This window comes from Neofelis nebulosa, chromosome 1 (genome assembly GCF_028018385.1).
Source record: "Neofelis nebulosa isolate mNeoNeb1 chromosome 1, mNeoNeb1.pri, whole genome shotgun sequence".
Taxonomy (NCBI): domain Eukaryota; kingdom Metazoa; phylum Chordata; class Mammalia; order Carnivora; family Felidae; genus Neofelis; species Neofelis nebulosa.
The window spans coordinates 127,740,118-127,753,476 of record NC_080782.1 but is presented as its reverse complement, the minus strand read 5'-3'; the positions used below and the strand labels follow the sequence as shown (position 1 = coordinate 127,753,476).

General features: G+C 53.7%; 1 protein-coding gene across 1 annotated transcript in view; it reads left to right on the top strand.

Annotated features, from left to right (window-relative positions):
• Positions 1 to 199: 199 nt before the first annotated feature.
• The window catches only part of TGFBI (transforming growth factor beta induced), a 34,424-nt gene continuing 21,264 nt past the window's right edge, over positions 200 to 13,359 (top strand). The window contains exons 1-2 of the mRNA XM_058735988.1: positions 200 to 1,806; positions 6,694 to 6,792. Coding sequence (XP_058591971.1) covers positions 1,673 to 1,806; positions 6,694 to 6,792 — 233 coding nt within the window. The 5' untranslated portion in view covers positions 200 to 1,672. The remainder of the gene's footprint in view (positions 1,807 to 6,693; positions 6,793 to 13,359) is intronic.

Below are 13,359 nucleotides of genomic sequence, written 5' to 3'. Positions count from 1 at the left end.
CTCTATCAGCTGCACCACCTGCCTGGTGACTGTTCTGTGCCCTGCCTCCTCCCCATCATTGCCGTCACCCACCTGCTGCTTTGCCTGCCCTCCCCTAGAGTTCAGGGACTCCTGCAGCTTCAATTTCATGCAGGCCCAGGGTGACGCCTATGTGGGAATCTCCACACCCCAGCCCCCCCCCCCCCAGAGAGCCACATCCCACATCCAGCTGTCTGTGGGACCCTCCACCTGGATGAGTCACAAGCACATCAACCTGAGAGGATCCAAAACCACTTACCCTCTCCTGGCAAACCTGCAACCCCATCCGTGTCCCTTATTCTAAAAATGGTGTCACCACCCGCCTAGATGCCCATGCCAAGAGCACCTTAGTCATTGTGCCTCCTCCTTCTCCCCTTCTTACGTACAGCGTCCAAGTCTTGCTGAGTGTATTACCTCCTCCACACCCCTGGAGTTTGTCCGCCTCTCTGAATGCCCACCTCCACCACTATTGGTCCAGCTCTTACATGGTCCCCCTCCTAGTCACCTGACCTTCCCACCCCAGGCTCACCCTGTTTTGCCTGGGCCTCTCCCAGCCTGTTCCAGACACTGATCATGTCACTTGCCTGCTTTTCCGTCACCTGCACGACTCTTAGTTTGGGTCTGGGTCCTGTGACGTGTCATCCCGCTTCCTCTCTCCTTGACCTCCCTGTTCCTGAATGCATGCCGTGGTTGCCTGGCTAACTCCTTTTCACCCTCAGGCCGAGGAACAGGTGTCACTTCCATAGAGCCAAGGGTCTCCTCCCAGCCCCCCAGGCCCCAGCTGCCACTCTCCATGGCAGGGTTATTGGCTCAGGGATCTCTAAACGGTGAGCTTTTTCAGAAAGAGCCTCGATCTCCTTTGCTAGTATGCCTCTGTCTCCCCAGGGCTAGCGGTGCCAGGTAACTGGTGGGTGATTAATAGGTGTTTGGATGGATACTTAGCTCCCTCCCATGTGACTGTCTGCTTAGGCACTCTGCGCTGCTCTGGGCCAGGAATCTTGCCCCTTCTTCCATCTCTTCACAGCATCCCTCTGGCGCGTGGTGCTGCAGAGACGTTTACTTAAAGAGAATGAGTGTGTACCAAGGCAAGGGACCCCACCCTTCTCCAGGGTTTCCAAGGGTAGCTTAGCGTCTAACAAAACCTGCCCCATGTATTTTTAGCTTCTGGCAGGCATAAGGTTTACTCCTTATCTGTCTGCCAGTTAGCAAGCCTTGGGGTGAGTGCTCTTCCCGAAATGCAGAGGCCGAGTGTGATGGGAGTGCGGTGGGCATCAGCGGTGCCCGTCAGTCACCCCTCTCCCCCGGAGTTTTGTAGCCTCAGACCAGGGAGGGACCTCGGAGCTGGGCAAGCTGCGGGCCTGGAGGACAGAGACGTGTGAGGAACCCAGCACACCACCGCCCCGCCCGCCCCGCTGTCCCCGCTGCCAGCCCCCCACACCCGCTGCGCTGCCGGATGACCCGTGGCCCCGGGGAGGGCGCAGCGGGGAGCGCGGGCCTGGGGCTGCGGGGGTGCCGCGCAGCGGGGGCGGCGGGTCGGAGGCGGGGGCGCCCGGCTTCCCCGCCCCTCGCGGCCGCTCCCTCCCGCTCGCCGCCTACTTAACCTGGCCCGCGGCGGCGGCGCTCTCACTTCCCGAGGTCCGCGTCCTCTCGCTCCATGGCGCTCCTCCTGCGGCTGCTGCCCCTCGCCCTGGCGCTGGCCCTGGGCCCCGCCGCCACCCTGGCGGGCCCCGCCAAGTCGCCCTACCAGCTGGTGCTGCAGCACAGCCGGCTCCGGGGCCGCCAACACGGGTAAGCCGGCCGCCGCGCCGGGGGTGGCCGCGGGCCGGGCTGGGGGCGCAGGGGACAGAGCGCAAAAACGCCGAGCAGGCAGCACGGGGAGGCCGGAGGGACCGGCCCTGCACCGGGTGAGAGAAGGAGGTGGGGGACCTGGAGGGCAAGCCCGTGGCACGGGCTTCGTAGAGGAAGGGGTGGGAGAACTGAGCGGCAACACCGGCCCTCGGGACAAGAGCACCGGACCACCGAGGCTTTCAGCTTCCTCTCCCAGGGGTAGGAAGGGGGAGTTGGCGGCCGTGCCCAGAATAACCGTGGAAAGGTGGCCAGGGCAGAGAGGAAGCCCACCCGGCAGGGTACATGGTCCAGTGCAGCCAGGGCCTTGTCCGGAGAGCGCCTACAGATGTGGCACTGGAGCCGCACAAGGTGGCACCGTCCAAAGCCCATGGGCTCCTGTTCACCTGGTCAGGCTCCGCGCCCACCACCTGGCTCCAGGCAGTGCTCACCAGGCACCCCACGGGCCGAGCGGCACCTCCTCCCCTGCCAGATGAAGAGCAGAATTCCGTGGGCCTCACCCACGCTGTGTAGACTGGGAAACTGAGTCCAGAGAGGACACATCCCTTTTCTCTAGTCCTGCACTGGAGCCAACACTGGAATCTGCCTTAAAACACTAACTGGGATCATAAATGTGGCACATGATCTCGCAGATATTCCTTTGAGACACTGACACTGATGTGTTGGCTGAAGGAGGCAAACCCAGGCAGAGGGTCTGACCTGGTAAAGACACCAGCCCAGACCCAGGCAAGGACAGGTGATATTTCTACATACCAGACTAGACCATCCCGCTTCACACTCACCCGGGCTTTGCCATAGCTTCCAGCCCGTCTCGTTGCACCAACTCTTTTTTCACAAGTAAGTAAAACCATACGTGGATAGAGTCATGCCACTGGGTCTGGCATTTGAACCCAGGTGGTGCCCAGGCTGCCACATGACTGGGCAGACCTGTACTCAGGTCAAAACTCACTGTTGGGGGTGACTACAGGTGACTTCAGAGGCCTCACCATGCCTTGGCTCTCCACCCTTAGGAGTGCTCCAGGGGTGGGTGCCGGCTGCCCCCCACAGAGAGCAGTTGTCCTAGTTCCCTCTGCCTTGGGCTTACCTGGCCTTTCAGGTGCCCAGGGCTGCGGGGAGGGGGATTTCTGCAGACTGGCAGGGTGAGCTGTGGCCTCAGTGCCCTCCTGGAAAGAGTAGAGCACAGGAGAATGTCTTGGGGTCTTTAGGGAAGGGGGAGAATCACCTTCGACTGTGGCTGTGTGTACAGAAGGGTGAGGGGGGCAGCTCAAAAAGTTGAGGGGGATCATAAGAGACGTAAAAGTCAAAATGTGTGCGACTGGCATCTTCATTGTCTCTGCCCAGCTCACCTTTCCCCTCTTGCCTTTCTTGCCAAAGAAGCATGTTCTGTTTGGGTGCCGCAGTCTGCCTGGGAGGTTTCTGTTCCTTCTGTATGTTAGCCACTAAGTCAGGAGAAGGTCCCGATAGCATGCCGAGCAGTGCTGTCCCCCAGAGTGGGATCTCCATGCACACCACAGTGAGGCTTCCCCAAAGGTGTTGTCAGGGCTCCACCAAGAGTCATCTCGATAGAGAAGCTCCTTCCCTTCAGAGCTCAGAAGAGACAATGACCAACTGAAAAATAGGACTTTTTTTTTTTTTAAGGCGAATGCTCTTTGTTATGGATTTCAGATATTAGCTCAACTGCCTCTGTACCCCTCTTCCCCATGCCCCTGCAGGCCAATCCTGTTGTTTTGCTTCTTGGGGGGTGCAAAGGAAGGCCTCTAGGAAGGCCTATAGAGATCTGGGATGGGCAGAATGGTCTGGGAAGTCACACACACACACCCTTCCCAGTAAAGTGTGGGTGTGCAGGCAGGTGAACTGTGACCAAACGCTTGCAGGCACAGTTGCATTTACTGTGATCTAACTGTCCCTGAAAATTCCGAGGGACTGCCTGGCCTTGCACATAGGTGTGGCACCCTGTGCAAAATGGGTAACCCTGTTCAAGCCCCAACCCTTCATTCAAAGTGAGAAGTGGCAGAGAGGGAAGAAAAATCTGCTCTTTTCAGGCAATGCGGCATGCTCCAAGACATGAAGGAGAACTAGGAAGTGTGCCTTGCCCACGGACAGCGTTTTATCACCCCACACCCCCATCTCCACCACAGCGCGGGAGATCTGTTGTTCGTGTTCCCATCTTACAGGTGGGGAAACTGCAGCTTAGTGGGTTGGAGTGACTTAGTCCCAACATGGGAAGCTGTTCGGAGAGTAGAGATTGTGATGTGATCTCTTGACTCCCAGCTGCATCCATGTTGCTACAGGGAGGGGAAAAGAAATACGGACAGAGAAGTAGAAACGCATTTGCACTTCTGACTCCCAACATCCAAAACTGGACTGGATTTCCTGAAGCATTTGAGTTTCTTTCTTTTTTTTTTTTTAATGTTTATTTATTTTTGAGAGACAGAGCAGGAGTGGGGGAGGGGCAGAGAGCGAGAGGGAGACACCGAATCTGAAGCAGGCTTCAGGCTCCGAGCTGTCAGCACAGAGCCCGATGTGGGGCTCGAACTCACACCAGGAGATCGTGACCTAAGCTGAAGTCGGACGCTTAACCGACTGAGCCACCCAAGTGCCCCAAGAAGCACTTGATTTTCAAATCCAAGTTGAACAGCAGAACTGTTATGCTGGAGGCAGAGGGCCCAGAAATGGCTAGGTCATTTCTATTAAACTTCAGCCTAGATTTCCTGTGTATACAGCCCACCCCTCCCCCCGCTGCTGTGAGTGGGAGCCACCCCCAGCCTCTGCTCCTGTCTCAAAGGGGCCGCAGCAGTGGAAACTCACTCCACAGAGGAATGTCAGAGCCACATCCACAAGAGACTCACTGAAGATTCGCCAGCCGCCTACGGAAAGTTGCAGGGAATTCATCGACAGTAATTGTTTCCTGCTTGGGCAGATAGAAGAACTTCTGAGGTTGTACAGCAATAAACAGTACCTAGGGCTGGAGTGTGGCCAGTGGGGACTCTCCAGGGGTTATTTGGGGACGGCTGTAACCTGTGAATCCCAGGCGGCAAACAGAGGAGCAAGGTGGCTTCGGTTAGAATCCTCTGGGCATCTGGTCAGACCCAGGTAGGACTAAGGGGACACAGGCTTACCTCCCTGCCAGCCTGTGATTTGCCACCCCCCCCCCCCCGACTTCCCTTGCCCTCCTCTTCTTATGCCGACTCACGAATATTTAGTGTGCCTCCTTGGCCCATGCACCTTTGCCTCCTAAGCCACAAACTGGACAAAGAAGTGACCTCCATATGGTAGAAGAGAGAGGGCAGAGAAGCAAAAGGTCAGTGCGCCCTCCTACCTAATAACCCGATTCTGACTTTTTGAGAGCTGACCACGTTCCTGCAGCTGATATGATGGGGATGGTAGGTGTAGCTGTTGCTGCAGTACCCATGGCTTCCTGGCAGCAAGTGATGATTGCTAAGCACGTTTTTAAAGTAACAGAGGAGGTGATATATAAAAATGACACCTGAATCTCTCAGGACACAGAGGTTTTGTGGAAGCCCTCAGTCTCTTCACTTTGTTTTCCTCCGACTTATGGTTCAGCCGAGGAACTTCCTGCCTCAGGTCAGGAAGACCCCCTCCCAATTGTCTCCCGCTACACAGCTAACTCCTTTCCCCCGGGGCTCCTAATGAAGATCCTGCCACTGCGTGGCCTGAGCATGGTTTGGGTCATGACTCCATACATTGGTTAAAAGACACACCAACAAACCCCCCTCCCCCCCCAGCTCTGGGAAGGGGGGCTTCTCAAGAGAACCCTGGGCATTGCACTGAGCTTTTCCAGCGTTCCCGAGAACTCCTCCGAGTGGGTGGTCCCAGCAACAGTATCTTCAGCAAGGTCATTTCCAAGCTCTTTCTTCACCCTGACCCAGTGCTGGGCCCCATGTAGAACGTAAAAGCGAGAACAAGGCAGCGCACCTACCCTCAAGGGTCTTTGGGGGGGTAATTGGAGAGAAGAAAGATATGTACTCTGATCAGTTTTGGATTCTGTTTGGTACCAAGCATCAAACAAGGGCCGTATTTTGGGGTAGATTTGCACAGGAGAGGGTCGCCTGGGACACTGGAGGGAGGCTTTCTGGGGACAGTGGACTCAGGCAGGGGCCTAACTAGTGAATGGCTGAGAGTCCATTGGGAGAGTGTCGCCTACCAAGGTCCTCACCTCAGCCAGCATAGTAGTATTCAGAGCCAGGCTCCTGGCTTAGGGATGTGGAGCGTGTCTGTGTGGAGCTGCCTAGGAGGTGCTGGGCTCAGACTTGGGCCTCCTCTCATGACAGAGGGGCTGGCTATGTGCACTGGGATGCCCAGTTAGAGCCTGTGGACATTTTGGCTCAGAGGGGTTTGGGGGTGCAGAGAAGGGCCGGGGGCTTCTCTCAAAGCTGCCTGGCTTCACAAACGTACTACATAGCTAGCTTTCTCAATCTGTAATCTGATCTAAAAATGTTAAGATGCTTTTATTTACACGGACCCACTACCTATGTCAAAGAAGGATACTTCCATGAAATTATGTCAGTGTGGGAGATACACTTTGACAGGGTTTAATTTGGTAGGAAACTTGCAGGGGAGCTTGAAATCAAGGGAGAGAGTATCTGCCCCCTAGCCACCCCGCAGGTCCCAACACTGACATGACTGTGCCTTCTCCATATCTAGAACGTTCTAATGACCCATTCTAATACATTCCCATGACAATTCTAGAACATTCTAACGACCATTCTAGAACATTCTAACGACCCTGGAAGAACCACATGGCGGGAAGGACATGGTAGTCGGGTAGAGGTGCCGACCGTCCTGCTGACACCACTGCTTTTATTTCAGCCCCAACGTGTGTGCTGTGCAGAAGCTCATCGGCACCAACAAGAAGTACTTCACCAACTGCAAGCAGTGGTACCAGAGGAAGATCTGTGGCAAATCAACGTGAGTATCTGTAAGCACTTGAGACTGCCAGCCACCTCAGAGGGCACACTGCACGTAAGCCAGTTGCAGGGCCCCTGGGCCAGGGCCGGCCTTCTGAAAGGTTAGGCTGCCTAAGGAGTCAAGCAGATGCGTGTGCAAACGTGTCACACAGCTGTGTCCTGGGGAGGGGCGCTTTTAGGAGGCTGGCCAACTTTTTTTTTTTTTTAATTCTTTTTTTTAATCTTTATTTTTGAGAGAGAGAGGGAAAATGACAGTGCAAGCAGGGGAGGAACAGAGAGAGAGAGGGAAACCCAGAATCCAAAGCAGGCTCCAGGCTCTGAGCTGTCAGCACAGTGCCCGACGCGGGACTCGAACCCACGAACAGCGAGTTTGTGACCTGAGCTGAAGTCGGATGCTTAGCCAACTGAGCCACGCAGGTGCCCCAGGAGGCTGGCCAACTTTGGTTTGCGTTTTTAAGGCTCCTGACAAGACTTGGATACATTCTTCAGGGCTGCTGTGGGATTATAAGCAGCGTGAACCATGGTGTATGTGTGCATGTATGTGTGGACATGCTTCTCAATACTCACCAAGTGGTACAGAGTCAGTAGAGATGCCACTGGCCTGTGTCTCTAGGAAAGAGAGCCCACTGGTGAACTTACACAGCACTCCTGCTCTGCAGTCATAAGGTAAACACCCCCAAAAGACTGGATGCCTAGAAACATGCATGTTATGAGGCAGCAAACGTGTTAAAAACATAGGCTCAGGCTCCCTTGCTTCAGATGCTGGCTGTGCCACTTAGTTGGGCAGGCAGCTTCACCGTTGGAACCCTCAGTTGCCTCATCTGTCAAATGGGAACAACAAAGGACTGCCTTACAGGGTCATCATGAGGATCGAATGAAGGAATGCATTTAAGACTGAATAAGGTGCCTTGCATATAGTAAATGCTCAGTAAATGCTACCTGTTGTTATTTGCAGATCTAGGCCATGCAGACAGTGGTGAGAGTGCCAATGGGGTGTGGACCAGTGTGGTTACAACAGGGCTTTTCAGTGCCTCTGTCAGCATCCAGGGAGGTGGCATTCTCCCCAGTTGTGCTGCCTGGTGGAAACAGGGTGGCATGCATGTCCTAACAGAATTCCTAGGAGGCTTAATCTGTTTTGGCACCAACAGTCAACCGATCTCAAAGCTGGCTCTCTGCTACAGACAGGAAGAACTGCTATGAGAAACCTCCTGGGCCACTTTTGAGGGCCTGGCCTTCCTCTTGTCTGCATACTAGGAGGATTAAGAGCTTCTAAGCCACTCTCTTGAACTCTTTCCCATGTTAGGGAATTTTAAATGTATTGCTTGCGACATTGCTTTTGAGTAGACGTCTCCTTCGGCTTCATAACCTGCGAAAGAAGGGAAAATGCTCTTTCCTGAAAATGTACATAGAAAAGAAATATCCCAGCCTGTGACCCTGACTGCTTTAGGCAATTATCAATCCTGGTATGAATCAGGAGAAATTAGGGCTCATGGCAGAGCAGGGGAGAGACCGGCAGCTCCCTGGGAGCTTGTCAAGGGCAGATCCATGACAGCTGGCTCTCGCTTGACCACACCCAGCCTCAAAGGTAAGGGCTGAGTGAACTAAGAGGACCTACCTTCTGGGTTCAGTTGAGTAAACACCCAGCATTGTTTGCTGCCGTGGACAAAAAGAGATTAATGCAAATTCTATACCATACATCCTTCCATGGTGTCCTTCCACGGTGTTTGTTACACAAACAACAAGAAAGTCTTTAGTACTGTTTGATTTTTCCCATGTGTGTGTATTATCTACTCGATGTAACAGTGAATTAATTACTTAATTAAGCATAGAGGTAGGCCGCACATAATTGCTTCTTGGAAGGTGACCAAAGACCTGTACCAAGCAAATAGCCCTTCTACATCTTGGAGCCCTGGGTTTCAAGAGTTGCACGTTTTTGTTAGTGCTGGTTTCTCTAAAGATGAGAGCCACCTGTAATGTCAAGCTGGCCTCGGAGTGGTGTTGGCTGTGGTATTTTGTTCAGCCTTGTGTAGAAGCATTTGCCTACCAGTTAACCGTAGCTGGGTAACGTTCCTCAGCAGTTCCCGGCTGATACCCCTGTCAACGATGAGTCATAACCTTGGCTTATTGGCTGTCAGTACCTACACCCTTCTCATCTATGTAACAGGACAGGGCATAGGCCGCATAGCTGTGTGTTGGCAAATGTTCTCGATGGCCCATTCTTCCCTCGGGGAAGGTCTGGCTTTAAGAAGGTGGTGATGTGGTAGCACAGCAACCTTACGCCAGTGAGCACAGGGGAAGCCTGGGGTAGATAGGGAATGGGCGGCTAGGCTGTGGGGGGGAAAGTGAGGTGTAGCATGGAGTCATGCGGCGCCCCATGCCCAGCCCCAGCCGTTGACCCGGTCCTACAGAGGCAGAAGGGGTTGCGTGCGCATTCAACTCTTCCATGTGGCCTTTGCTTTGGGCGACTTCAAAAACAGGAAATGAGGATAGGAAACCATGAGTTGATATAAAACTTCATGATCCGGGACAAGAGGGTCCCTTCCTGGAACATCACATGCAACATCGGAGGAGCTGAGTTGGAAGAGGTCCAGAGGCCTCAGGCAGGGAAAGGTGAGGCAGTAGAACGCGTCCCCATTCTCAGAGACTGAGAAGGAGCAGGCTTGTGGTTCACATGTGTACATGGACCGAGACCCGAGAGAGAGAGCTACCATCTGACCCCCAGGAATTCAGCGCCATAGGTGGCCACAAAGGGAGGGGCAGAGGGCTGTGTTGTCTGGAGCTGACAAGGGGTCCCTCCAGCCAAAATGGGTCCCTTGGTGCATTTGTTTGGGTGAAGACGAGAGTGGGAAATGGGGAACATAGTTGTGGTTGGAGCAGAGAGGACCGTCTCAGCATGGGGCCGACTTGGGCAGTGAGAATTTTTAGGGAAGAGGCTGGAGCAGAGGTGTGTGTTGGGGTGAAAGGAAGCCAAGCGTCTTGGGGAAGGAGGCAGCCCAGGTCACCAAGGGGCCCAAGTCTGGAGGAAGAGTTTAAACTTGAAAGCAGACAAGTGGCATTAAACCCAGGGCCTCGGGGTGAAGACTTTGCAGTGTCCAGTCACACAGAGACCCGGGACCCTGAAGCCACTTGTTGGATGCTTGGAGGCCCTGGATTCCAACTCCATGGAGGAAGGAAGGGGGCTGGCCACACACTGTCCTCCAGTCAAAGGACACGACATTGTCAGACGGAGGTTTTGCTGCATTTCCAAAAAGAGAAGAACCTGAGTCTTTGGTGCTGTTTGTCTAGCCTGCCATATGGATTTTATTACAGGAAGTGGTTACCAGTGGGCCCCTATTTAGCGACTTGAGTGAATTTTATTACTTGGAAATTCACATGAGCTTTTATTTCAGGTCCTAAAGAGCACCAGCACGATACAATAGCTAATCAAGCAAAGAGGGTTTGGGGGGAGACGGCATCCCATTCCGTGATTTCAGGCCCCAGTCTGATCAGTCACCGTAAAAACTTTATATGCAGCAGCTTGAGCAATGCTGCAGGAAACGGTGGTCAGGAAACCTCGCCGCCTCTCAACAGGCCTCCTTTGTGCCAGCCTCAGGAGAGGGAGGCCTGCTTAACGGCCAAGTCGGGTCAGAGTTGACATCACGGGGACGTAGCAGTCATCGTTGGAGCGCAGGCATCATAAACGTGGCACAGGCAGGGCCGGCAGGGGAGCCGGCAGTTAAGAGTGGTAGCTGTCCATTCTAAGAGTCTTGAAGTTATTTTGTGAGTAACACATCTCAAGAGCTCAGCAGCCGGTTCCGCGAAGCCAAGATGAGCTGGCGGGGCACACCCCTTTCTCGGGGAGCAGCGTTGCTTTGCCCAGGGGCTGAAGTATGAATACGTCTTCAGCACTGTGTTAAGGCTGCAGCACCCAAGGCAGCGGGGGTATGGCCGAACCTTTCCGTCAGCGGGCAGAGCCATTTCCAGTAGGTCTCACGTTGTCAGGGCACCCAGGGACATCTGCAGGGAAGCTGAACAAGAGCCCTCCTGTTCCTCCCCGTCCTGTATCCCACAGCCTTGGTCCCATGAGGAAAAAGAAGAGGATGGTCCAGGGACGCCAGGCTGTCCCCGGGCCCACAGTGGCACTTCTTTCCTTGTTTGATGTTCCTTGTGTAGCCACCTGGGATAAACCACTTCAAAATAACTGAGATCGGACGTAGAGCAAACACCGGGGGTTCACCGGACACATTGGCCGTACAGGTTTTCCTGAAGGTCCTCTCCCACTCTGTAAATTCCAAGGAGGCAGGTTAGCTGCCAGGGAATTTTGCTTGGGTGAGAATTTACATGAATCCTTGTACCATCTGGGGTAATGTCCTGTGGTAGGTGAATAACACCCCCCTAAAGACGTCCACATCCTAATCCCTGAACCTGTAACAGTGTTACCTGACCAGGAAAAAGAGAGCCTTTGCCAACATGATTAAGTGAAGGATCTTGAGGGGGGAAGATTATCCCGGGTTATCTGGTGAGCTCAGTATAATCGTAAGGGTCCTTTTAAGAGGGAGGCAGGAGGGCAGAGTCAGAGAAGGAGATGGTGCAATTAAAAGTGAGGCTCAGGTGGGGCGCCTGGGTGGCGCAGTCGGTTAAGCATCCGACTTCAGCCAGGTCACGATCTCGCGGTCCGTGAGTTCGAGCCCCGCGTCAGGCTCTGGGCTGATGGCCTGGAGCCTGTTTCCGATTCTGTGTCTCCCTCTCTCTCTGTCCCTCCCCCGTTCATGCTCTGTCTCTCTCTGTCCCAAAAATAAATAAATAAACGTTGAAAAAAAAAATTTTTTTTTAAAAAAAAAAGTGAGGTTTGGGTGATGGGACCACAAGCCAAGAAGCGCACGCAGCTTTTCCAGATGCTGGAAAAGACAGATTCCCCCCTAGAGCGTCTAAAAGGAATGCAGCCTTTGGTTTTAGACTCATAAGGCCGCTTTCTGGCTCTAACATCCAGAATTGTAAGACAATAAATGTGTGTTGTTTTGAGTCACTAAGTGTGGGATTATTTGTTACTGCAACAATGGGTAGCTGATGCAGGCCCTGTCTGTTAAGTGCTATAGATGTGTGATGGGGGATTCGTCTATCACGATGTGATTTGATCAGTGGCCACCTGGGTGGCTTAGTTGGTTGAGAGTCTGACTCTTGATTTCGGCTCAGGTTCTGATCTCAAGGTTTGTGAAATCGAGCCCCACGTCAGGCTCTGTGCTGACAGCTCGGAGCCTGGAGCTTGCTTTGGATTCTGTATCTTCTCTCTTTTTGCCCGTACCCCTGCTTGCAGTGTGCCTCTCTCTTTCTCAAAAATAAATAAACATTAAAAAAAATTTAAAGGTGCTGTCTTCCTCATGAACCAAGCTGGACGCTGGTTGGTGATGGGGCCTTTGATGGTGGACAGTAGGTTAAACAAGCCCTTTTCATAGGGGAGCTCACAATTTTGATTTTGTCCTGGGGGCTCAAGAAAGCTCAGCTGTGTTTCCAAGCCAGGAGGACAGGAAAGGAACCACTCCACATGGGCAGTCTGTGGGGGGGTGGCGGGGGAGGGACAACTGATGTCTAGACCATACCGGGCTGTGTTTGCTCTGTGATTCTGCTTGGAAATCATGACACGTTGAGCAGTTTACCTTCTGTCTCGGGCTGCATTCCTTGCTCCGCCTACTTCCAGAGTCTGCTTAGTCCCTAGATGTTCACAGCCGTGACAGCCGGCCAGAAGTGTGCAGTGCACTTGGAGAGAGTGATTGTTTTAACTTATTATATTAACTGCTCAGAAAATGACTTTGGGGAGAGAAGTACCAATGCTTCTGTCTATCTGATCATGAGTAACTCTGGAGGGGAATGGCAGAGAGCCTCCCAACTGTCTCTGTTCTTAGACCTTGGACCGATGCTGCCTTTGCCTTCCTCCTTTAAATGCCCCTCTAAATTGGGCACCTTTCCTCACCTTCCTCAAATTGTTCTTCTGACCAGGGAAGCTGGAAGGAGAATATTAGCGTCTCACGGTCCTAGAGGATATTCTTTTTCTGATCTCAGGTCTTTACTTACTGGAATGTGTTAGGTCAAGGAAAAGCCAGGAGCCTCTCTTGAGAACAGCTTTTGCTGATGAGATTTGATTCAGAGACCAGTAGATGGTCCTCCCTGCACAGGGAGGCCAAGAAACTAGGGAGACGCAGATGGAGGCCCCCACAGTGTCCGTCTTTCCTGTGTTCATCTTAGAGAGATGGCATCAGCTGCACGAGCCTGTGAGGGTCCCCAGCCACATCTTCCCACGTGTGTTCTCCCCGGGGCCAGAGTCCAAGGAGGACACACGCTGGGCTGACGACAGACACTGCTCGTCCAGGAGCTCGGTGGGCTGTCTTCTCAGTCTGCAACTTCCAGCTGCCCTCTGCTTCTCTGGGGCCACACGGACCTGTCCTGAGAAGAGCTGGTATTGTGGGGTAGGGCTGGGAGTAGAGAAGTTGCCAGCCGAGGCAGCGTCTCGGCCCAGGAGGCTGTCAGGCTGGGGGTGAGGGGCATGGCCCGTGCCTGCGCACCTAGGGAGTGCCAAGGATGCCAGACTGTGGCA